The 11,112-nt window shown below is 36.0% G+C and overlaps 1 protein-coding gene across 2 annotated transcripts in view; it reads left to right on the forward strand.

The window, feature by feature from the left end:
- The first annotated feature begins 1,897 nt into the window (after positions 1–1,897).
- chm (CHM Rab escort protein) overlaps positions 1,898–11,112 on the forward strand; it is a 60,580-nt gene continuing 51,365 nt past the window's right edge. For both annotated transcript variants that reach the window (XM_016518652.1, XM_016518653.1), the window contains exon 1: positions 1,898–1,970. In XM_016518652.1, the coding sequence (XP_016374138.1) occupies positions 1,919–1,970 (52 nt within the window). In that variant the 5' untranslated portion in view covers positions 1,898–1,918. The remainder of the gene's footprint in view (positions 1,971–11,112) is intronic.

An 11,112-nucleotide genomic window follows, 5' to 3' on the forward strand; every position in this document is an offset into this window, starting at 1 on the left:
TTGACAACAGCTGGGAACATAAGCCATTGGCGAATTAAAAAAAAAAAGTTTTCAGCATACTGATCCCTTTTCAATAGCCTCACCTTGCGTTTGTAGGCTATGAATATTAAAATAAGTCTACCTGCTGAACATTCTGAACATACACTACTTTGCAAAAGTATTAGGCCATTATATTTTCACCCAAAAAACAACATGGTTTTAAGCCAGTTATTTCTATATTTTGCAATAGGCCTAGTGTGTTTGTGGGAAATATTGGTTTACATTTCCAAACATTCCTTTTGCCATTAATTGTAATAATCCAGTGAGATTTTTGTTTGCACAAGGAGTCTGACAACAGCCAGTGCTCCACACAGAGATCTGATCTCATCATCATCCAGTCCTTCTGGAAAGACATAAAGACACAGAAAAAAACGAGACTGAATCCAAAAGAACTGTGGCAATGTCTCCAAGACACTTGAAGAAACCTTCCTGGAAAGCTATCTGAAAAACTACGCGCAAGTGTACCAAGGACAAAAGCTGTTTTAAATGCAAAGGGTGGTCACACCAAATGCTAATAGAAGTTAATTGATAAATAAAATGTATTAATGACATAATTTTTGAAAGCATCCTCACTTTTAAGCATTTTTTAGTGCCTAAAACGTTTCACAGGACTGTAGCTATGCAGGAAGGTTTCTTCAAGCATCTTTGAGACGCTGCCACAGTTATTCTGGATTTTGTCTCAGTTATTTTTTTCTGTTTCTTTATGTAATACCAGATGGACTGGATGATGGTGAGATCAGATCTCTGTGTGGAACACTGGCTGTTGTCAGACTCCTTGTGGATAAACGGATATTACTGACACATACAGCAAAAGATAGAAATAACTGGCTTAAAGGGGTCCTATTAGGCTCTTTTACAAAGTCTTGATTTTGTTTTGGGGGTGTACTAGAACAGGCTCTCATACTAGGTTGTTGAAATTTTTCACATGTTTTACATTATTACAACACCTCTCTCTCCAGTCTGGCATGAACGGCTCGAATAGTTCCTGTATCAAATGAAGGCCCTGAAAAAGCATAATAGGACCCCTTTAAAATGTTTTTTTTTTTTTTTGGTGAAAATATTGGTTTAAGGCTTTTGCAAAGTAGTGTACGTTATACAGAGAAAAAAAATCATTTTGGAACATTACATGAAGTCATGTTGTGTGAAATTAAATTTAAAATCGTTGACACTTGCCGTTTCTATGTATGCCTATGTTTATGTTTAATATACTTGCATGTAAATGTTACATTAATATCAAAACACTTTAACTGCATAATATTCATGAATGGTGTCTTCATCATATTTCTAGTTAATATCCATTAAAAAAACAGACAGGGTTTTAAGCCAATTTCGATAAACAGGAGGCGAAATCAAAGAATATGAGACGTGTGGAAAATGTCAACAAAAGACTGAATAATTTTTAAGGTTTCTTTTCTTCTTTCTTTTCAAATATGGAGGATTCCAGTATTCTGAAAAGATGTTGTGTACATTTTGGCTACTGTGTGTTTAAATCTGTATGTTTTAGGTACTAAAAAGTGTACGTCACGCTATAGCGTGTCAAGTGACAGTGTGTAGTTTCAAGATGGCTGCGGAGACTCTCCCATCTCAATTTGATGTTGTCATTCTCGGAACAGGTATGAAAACAGACAGGGTTTTAAGCCAATTTCGATAAACAGGAGGCGAAATCAAAGAATATGAGACGTGTGGAAAATGTCAACAAAAGACTGAATAATTTTTAAGGTTTCTTTTCTTCTTCTTTCTTTTAAAATATGGAGGATTCCAGTATTCTGAAAATATGTTGTGTACATTTTGGCTACTGTGTGTTTAAATCTGTATGTTTTAGGTACTAAAAAGTGTACGTCACGCTATAGCGTGTCACGTGACAGTGTGTAGTTTCAAGATGGCTGCGGAGACTCTCCCATCTCAATTTGATGTTGTCATTCTCGGAACAGGTATGAAATATAAACATTAACATGTTCATTTTTAATGGTTTGCGCTACAGAGGTGTTTTCTGTGCCTGGTATTGCTTTTTAGAAATGAGTGTAGAATGAGCTCTTTGTGTTTTGCCACAGACACGTGAAACAGACACAGCGACATATGAACGCTAAAGCTAATGGGGCTGTGTGTTTTTGACATGTATGATGAAGAATAGCATTTATATATTTGTTTTGACAGTCATTCGACTGCTGAATTGTGTAATAGGAGCGAATCTGTAAGAAAGTTCAAAAGAAATCCGAGAATAATGTGTGACATATGCTGGCCCTGAATCACAGATGAGCTGGAGACAGTGATGGAGGAACACTGACTTTAATGTTTCTTCTCTGTGTTTGTTATTATTATTATTATTATTATTATTTTTATTATTATTATAAACACGAATTTACAGCAGTTATTAACATGAATAACACATTTAGTGTCTATTATTTTACTGTACTGTGTTATATTATCTTACTGTATAAAAACATGAAATTCTTCAAATATGATATCTGGCAAATAATCATAATAATTATTATTAACACTTAATATGTACAGCAATTAATAATAGCAATTATTAAAAAAATAAAAAATGTATTAACAACATCTTGTATATTGTTTGTTGTCTGCATAAAACAAATCTAAAGTATGTGGGTAATATAAGAACAAAAACAATAACAATAATAAACATTATTGTTAACACTTAATATTTACAACAATTATTACAAAAATAATAATTTTAATAACTTAATAACTTTGTTGTCTAAATTGTTAATTGTTTGTTGTCTGTATAAAGCTAATGCATATGGGTAATAATAACAATTATAATAATATAATAAATGATTGCTTTCATCATTATGAACACATTATTTACAATAATTATTTACAATATTAATAAAAGCTCTTTGTTTATTGTCTTTTATTATTATTATTATTATTATGAGCACTTGTTATTAACAGTTACTATTAAAAATAATTAATGATATTAATAACAAATTTTTACAACTTTACATATTTATTGTCTTTACTACTACTACTACTACTACTACTACTAATATTAATACTAATATTTTAGTATAGTATTAGTTTTGTTAATAGTAATTTGATAATTTATTAGAATATTGCTACAAGCCACAAAAACAGATCTAATAATTTCTGATAACTAAAGTCAAAGTCAGTTTTTATTTTAAATATTTTATATTAAGTAATATTTTGTATTAAGTAAGTTTTATCCAAAGCAACTTGCAGTACACTTATTACAGAAACATCTCCCTTGTGGTAATCTGGGTTTAGGATTCTAGGGCACAACGGTGATGGCTTGGACTTCTGACTACCAGCTAGGGTTGGGCGATGTCTACCAAGTTGGCATTGGACGATGTCTACAGTGAAATGGGGGCGGGGTGATGAACAGTGATGGGGGGCGGATGTCTACAGACATCGGCGACATCAGAAATGGATATTATATAATATATGCTTTTTTGAATATTTTAGCAATTTAAAAATATTACAAATATATTTTTTACACGGCATCCCTGCTCTCGACAGACGGCACCCCAGGGTGCCGCGGTACCCTGGTTGGGAAACACTGCCATAGTACACTTAATTTCCTTTCCGAACATGGAATTGGGATGCGGCAGAATGCGAGGGGTATGTGGGGGGGGATCACTGTGCCGGCTCAACATCGTGATGTCTGTCAGCCATCGGCGATGGACGATGACATCGTCTATCGGCCCAACCCTACTACCAACCAAGAATGCACAGTGAGTTTTACAGTGGACAGTTGTTCTAGTTTAGCATTCCCTGGCCTGGTCTAGAGTTTAGCCCTACTTTATTGAGTGCATCAGTGCTCTAAAGTAGTGCACATAAACCAGTTTGTCGTTTAACAGAACTGGAGCTGACCCTGAATCTGTGACCTGCTTCAAACCCGACACTGAATTGTAGGTTTGTGCTGCGGACCCTCTGGAGGGTGGATACTTTACTGGACTGCGTGGTGCAGAGCGAGACCCCTGGAACCATACTGTCCTCGTTCTCTCTAGTGTCCTCATTCAAAGCGTAGAAGTGTGTTTATATGCAGGCCAGATCCTCAGGACAGTGCTGAAGCCAGCAGGAGAGGAAGTTACTCCTGGTGCAGGGCATTGTTCTTCACAGCAGGGAGGAGAGGTAGATGGGGAAAAAAGAAAAGAGGGGTTAGTGCGATGGCTAAGAGCAGTGTTCGTGTGCTGTGATTGATGGTGTGTAAATGAATATATCTGGCCCACTTCTGGTTCCGCTCATGCAAAACCACCAGAGCCGGTTGGTCCCAAGGCAATCGGTGACACAGGGACACTCACAGCTTGGACTATTTCTGCTCAGACTCCGTTCCGTGTCAAGGTTGCTCAGACAAGCGTGCTTGTCCCAGACTCCCTAGTTACCCTCATTTTTGCTGCTGGATACGGCAACAAATGAGGATATGGACAGGGAGCAGTTGTTAATGAATACTGCGGCCCCCATAATGATGCCTGCTAGACCCTCTGACTGTGTGAAGGACTGCGTTCCCGTCGGTCGCGGCCCGTCAGCTGGTGAACTCGCACCTGACCCGACTGTCCCCGGAGAGCCAATGCTCAGGGTCTGCTGATGTGGGAGCAGATGCCTGTGGACCTTTTCATTTTTTATATTGTTTGGCTCAGAGGCCTATAGTGAAATAGAATAATCAAGAACAAAACGCCAAACTGAAATTCCCCCTGGCTTCAGGTTATTTTCCTGCAGTTGTTGTTGTGCGGTGTATGGAGCTAATCAGGTTCAATGGATGACTTCCAGAAACAGCTCCCGTAGAAAGCTAGAGCTATATCTCAAGATCTCGTGTTTGATATGAAACTTTCATATGTCTGATATCTACAGAATAAGTATCTTTCAAATAAATGTTTTTTATATCTATACCCCAAAATGAACTCAAACAAGGCAGCAATATGAAATTCTCAATATATTTTAAACAAAGCCCAAATAGAGTGAGAAGATACTTTAAAAAAAATAAAAAAAAAGAAGACATATGATAAACGGTTAACAAAAAGTTCTGTTCGTTCAAAAAAAAACTTATACTCACCCTCAGGCCAGCCAAGATGTGTATGAGTTTGTTTCTTCATTTAAACAGATTTGGAGAAATTCAGCATTGCATCACATTGCACTCACCAGTGGATCCTCTGCAGTTAATGGGTGCCGTCACAATTAGAGTCCAGATGATAAAAACATCACAGTAATCCACAAGTAATTGACACGACTCCAGTCCATCAGTTCCTTTGTTATTCCTATAAATTTGTTATTGCATCAGGTGTGGACTTGAATAGGTTTGAAATTGGTCCATGCAAAGGAAAATATTGACAGCATAATAGAAATGCAGCGGCTATTTGCGCTAAGTGCAAATAGCAATGGATTCTATTTACACTAAGTGAACATAGCAGTATTTTCTTAGCGGTACTATTTACACTAAGTGCATATAACAATAGATTTTATTTAGAGTATGAACAAATAACAGTATGTTCTTTGCAATATGTGTAAATTGTAGTTGAATGCTATTTATACTTAGTGCAAATAGTGGCAGATATTTGCACCTCTGTATGGTAGAATGTTATAAAACAGTATGCAATAATAACTGTGTGTCATATGTATTAAAATTATTAAATAGATGCTGCCTTATTGGGACAATAAAGCCCTCCCCATGCCTACCCCTGAACCTACCTGAGTATTTTGGGATTTTTTTTCCTCGTCAATATGATGGAAGTCAGTGGTAACCAGAGTTGTTTGGTTACCAACATTCCTCAGAATATCTTCTTTTGTGTTCAACAGAAGAACGAAATGGAGTGAATGGTAACAGAATTTTCATTTGTGTGTGAATTATCCCTTTACTAATGTCAGAATGACCTAGTGAATGTAAGGGACAAATTTGGACAGTGTAGTTCTGCATTGCTCTGCTTTGTGATAATGAATCAATATTACCCTGGTGCAGAGTACTGACATTTCGATTATTATGAATGATTATATAGCCAGTATTGTAAAGCTTTGAAGTTGTTTGGTATCATTATTTTGTTATTTATGAATACATTTTATAATGGGAAGTAAAATGATCAAATCTATTTTAAATGTGAAAAATCATGCTAAAAAGTATTTAATTATGTGCATGTACAATATAAACAATTAAAATACTGTAATTAAGAAAAGGTTCAGATGTGTCCCAAGTTGTATATAATATGGTATGTTATGTATGCTATAGTATAATAAGTTATTTGTACACTGAAAAACTTGTTTCATTCATCCAATTAAAAAAATGTAGGGTAATTATTCACATCTATATTTTTTAACTTGAGCCAATGAAAAATAAATAACTTGCCCCTTTCCCCCACCCCTAGAATTTACCAATTGTAAATATTTCTTCCAGGCCATAAAACCATGGCCATTTTTTTGTTAAATCTCTTAAAACGAACGTAGAACGTCGCTCTAAATGAAATTATATTTTGCTCAAAGAAAATTAAGCCTGTTTTAAGACCATTAGGATTTTTTGCACTGTGTGTGATGACATTTTCATTTACAAATAAGCACATTTTCCCCCTGTCATTTTTATCATTGTAATGCAAAAATGATTTGTATTGTAATTTAAAAAAAATATGGTAACGTATTGTAAAAAAATATTTTTTAATTGTATAATGCTTTTAAAAATGAAGTTATTCACCCTGAGATCTAAACTTTTTTTTAAAATCACAAAAAAAATTTTGTTTCAGTGAGCATGTTAAAAAGGTTTTTCTTCATGCTGCAATTAAACACTCGCCAACCAATGAGACATAAGCTCTTGTCTGGAATTGCTGCTACCCGCGCATTAGGATGCACTAATGCACTGACAGCTATTCTGCCAACTGCTTAAAGTCCAAACGGTAACTGTATTTAACAGTATTTCATGATGAATGTATACTGAAGCACAGCAGCTGTAGAGGCTAAAGGATGCAGACAATGTGAAGGTACAAGACTCTTTACTGAAGAGCATCGTTACAGGCTCAGCAATCATTGGCTGACAGGCCTGACTGAGATGCACGTTTAGTTCATCTCATATCAGAGCTGTTCCCTCACCTGCCACTAATAGAGCAGCAATGAAGAAAACAAGCCAGCCATTTCACCGGCCCGCACTTTGAGCCTGGGTTAATGTAACTATTCATCTTGCTTGGACCCCATGTGCCTTTAGCTTGAATAGCCTCTATTAGCAGTCATGTGATTACAGAACACCTTCACAGATATCCCTGTGCTCTTTTCAGGTGATTGATTTCTCATGGCCCTTGAGCATTAGTGTGGAATTGATTGTTAGTAGGACCTCCAATGGGTGTCGTAGTCACAGACTGCTTGTAGATTGTCAGTGATCATTGTAACAGGGTTTATGACTTTGAAACGTAATGTTTTTCTGTTAGACATCTGCATCTAGATTTCATTTAGGCCAACGCTGACACTCGCTTCATTTGAAGGGGTTATGAATTTATACTGATTTTTTTTCTTTGCAGCTTAAGTTTGCAGATTGGTTTGTGGGTCACTGACATGACACTCATACTAATTACTTAAAAAAATACATAAATTATGCAATTCATAAATACAGTTACTTGAATAGACCTCTTCTATGATGAACATGGTTTTAATTTCTTTTTTAAAATGATATCATAATGTTGGGGGAAAAGCCTTATTAAAAGAATTAAATTGAAGTAGATTGTAAAGTTTTATATAATACAACCTCCCCCAAAACATATGATATTTATGAATAAATCATTAATAATACCTGTAAAAATACTTACTATTTTGTAGGGTTGTTCCAATAGATGATATTATTATTATTATTATTATTATTATCAGAATAGTAATACTACCTAATTAATATTGGGGCTTATTTGTCCCATCATATTTCTTTTTACACGTTTTTACAGTGTTGCACATTATAACCAATCACACACGATTCCGTTGAGCATTATATAATACAACCTCCCCCAAAACATATGATATTTATGAATAAATCATTAAAGGGGTCATATGATGCTGCTAAAAAGAACATTATTTTGTGTATTTGGTGTAATGAAATGTGTTTATGCGGTTTAAAGTAAAAAAAACACATTATTTTCCACATACTGTACATTATTGTTTCTCTGTAAAAATACTTACTATTTTGTAGGGTTGTTCCAATAGACGATATTATTATTATTATCAGAATAGTAATACTATCTAATTAATATTAGGGCTTATTTGTCCCATCATATTTCTTTTTACACGTTTTTACAGTGTTGCACATTATAACCAATCACACACGATTCTGTTGAGCTTATGAATGCAATGGCCAGTCAGAGGCATTCAGATGAGTCATCGCTGAAACACCGGAGTTTTGTTGTTCAGCGCGCGCTCGCTGACTGAGTTCAGCTCTCTCGTGAATTCTCTCATCATGAACAAAGGGCAGATGTACGTGCGATGTAAGTATAATAGATTTATTCATCATAGACAGCTTCACTGATTGTAATAGGAGTGTTTTTTAAAGTGCATATACTCGAGCTAGACTGAAGTCAGGGTTCTTTGGTAATTTAAATGCTCTTTGCTCGTTTTCTGTAGCTGCTTTTTAAATAACTGAGGAAATGTAGACATTATAATTAGTAACTTACAATGCTTCTATAAAATTATGTTAAATACAAGTTCAGTAATATTAAAAACATTAGGCTGCTTTTAGCCTTATGCTGGAGTTGGTTCACTTTCCGGCAATGAAACCAAGTAAATAAATGATTAAAGGGTTAGTTATATCAATATAAACGTGCGACTAGTTGACTAGGAAAAAATCTTTAAAAAATGAAAATATTACCAGCACAAATGAAGCACAAACAAACAAGACTATTTGGGGTAAATTTGGAGTATGTGGGGGGCTGAGTGACGTTAGAATGATTACTAAATATTATTTTCATATTTAAAAAATCGAAGCAGCACAAACAATGTTTTTTATTGCACAAACGAAGCACAAACAAACAAGATCATTTTTTTGTGAATTTGGAGCATGTGGGGGGCTGAGTGACGTCATTGCCTATAATTCAATGTCTAATATTTTAAAAACCGAAGCAGCACAAACGAAACTTTTACCAGCACAAACGACTGAGACTATTTTGCCGACGTTTTGCATTGGGTGGGGGGCCAACTTCACGGAGGTATTTGGGAACGCAACAGCCACCAGTTAGTCTTTATTTTCGAGGCAGATGATTACAGCATTTCACTAGATTTGTAGTGAGATGCGTGTTTGTAACAAGCGGCAACCTCCCCCTCTCTCTTGTGAAGCCAACAAGGAAGTGACTTAAACTGTAATTCATCAACTGGCCGCTAGAGGCTGGCTGCAAAATGGAGTCAATCCTATAGACTCCCCATGTTAAAATGCCCAACTTTACAGCAGAGTGACGCTCTGCCAAGATGGCGACGGCCGCCTCCGCCCAATTTTGAGCTTCAAAAACGCTCTTCGGAAATCTACGGGTGACGTCACGGACACTACGTCCATGTTTTTATGCAGTCGGTTTGTAAGCATGTTTTCACTGAAGCTGGAGTTTTCCTTCAAATTAAAAGCTCTTCTGCCGTTTCCGTCAAAATAAAAGCTTAAAAGTGCAGCATGAATTGCTGACAGCTAGTGGTTTAAATAGGTAATGTTACTGCAGCCCAAATTCAAAATATCTCTCTCAAGTGTAGAAATTAGGAAAGAAGTATTGTAATTTCCCTACTGTAGTGTGAAGCAAAAATAATATACCTATGAAGCAGGGACGTGCACAGACATTTTGAGGGGCAGGGGCTCAAGTGGAAAAAAGGGCACTTCTCATTTATTTTAATTTTTTCTAAACATAACGTTAAATATATTAACACAACTCTGACTTACTTACCAATTTATTTGAATTCCCTCACACTCACCCAATTGTTTCATGTTGTTTTATTTTTCAACAGATGTCTACAAAATAATCAGTTCACAATGTATAATTATAATTAAATGTCATAAATACACTTACTATACCATAAACACTCTCTCACACACACACACACACACACACATACACACACACACACACACACTCACTCACTCACTCACTCACACACACACACACACACACTCAACTTTGTGACAAGAACTTTGTTTCACATTTGAGGGAGGGCTGTTAAGATCTATCAGCATACAACATATTAATAGAATGGATAGTTATTAGATGAGGAATATTGTTTAAATGTTCAGATTCAGAACGAGGAGGCTGAGTAAATGATCAGTAAATGAATTTTCATTTATGGTTGAACTCTTCCTTTACACTTCCCACAGATGTGAAGGAAAATACACAACAGCATGGTGTATATGTGTGAGAGAGATAGATGGAGGGGATGGGTGACATAAATGGGTGGAGTGTAAGAGAAGTGACCTGCCCTCTCCCTTTCTCTCTTTCTCTCTATCTCTCACACAGTCCCTCCCTCGCTCCCTCAGCCTCGACTATAAATAACCGAAAAATGACTTTCAAGGTGCAGAGATAGAATCCATTTGGAATGTTCTCTAAAATGAAGAGTGATTTATGATTTCATACAATTCCTGCTGAAAGCATTTCGGGCTTTGCCCGGTCATCAAAGTCCTGCCAGCTCAAATCTATTATTTATCGCCCAGCATGTCTATGTGGCATCAGAACTTTATGGCAGGTAATGTTTGTCTTTAGCAAACATGATGTGGAAAAATCAATACCGGATAGGATAAATGGCATTAAAAGATGGCGGCCAGAGGTTATTTACACTTTTTAAAAACATCTTCAGTATTATTTAGACAGATATATTGAGGCTCCTCGCGCCGTCGCTGCTCTGGTAGGGGCGTAATTGAGATGCATCTGTTTTAAACAGGCCAAGTGAATTAATGTAATACTTTTCCATAAATATAATTAGGTTTCTTCAGTTCAGGTGATTTTATAAAATGATGTCACTGTAAAGCACATAAGGATGCATTATGTAAGGAATAATTGACGACGGGCCGTTGAATTATTAGAAAAATAATGCACACCCGAGGTGTAACGGCATCACCACCTCGGGTGTGCATTATTTTTCTAATAATTCAACGGCCCGTCGTCAATTATTCCTTACATAATG

The sequence above is a fragment of the Sinocyclocheilus rhinocerous genome, unplaced genomic scaffold, assembly GCF_001515625.1.
Source record: "Sinocyclocheilus rhinocerous isolate Xijiao unplaced genomic scaffold, SAMN03320098_v1.1 scaffold387, whole genome shotgun sequence".
Classification (NCBI taxonomy): Eukaryota; Metazoa; Chordata; class Actinopteri; order Cypriniformes; family Cyprinidae; genus Sinocyclocheilus; species Sinocyclocheilus rhinocerous.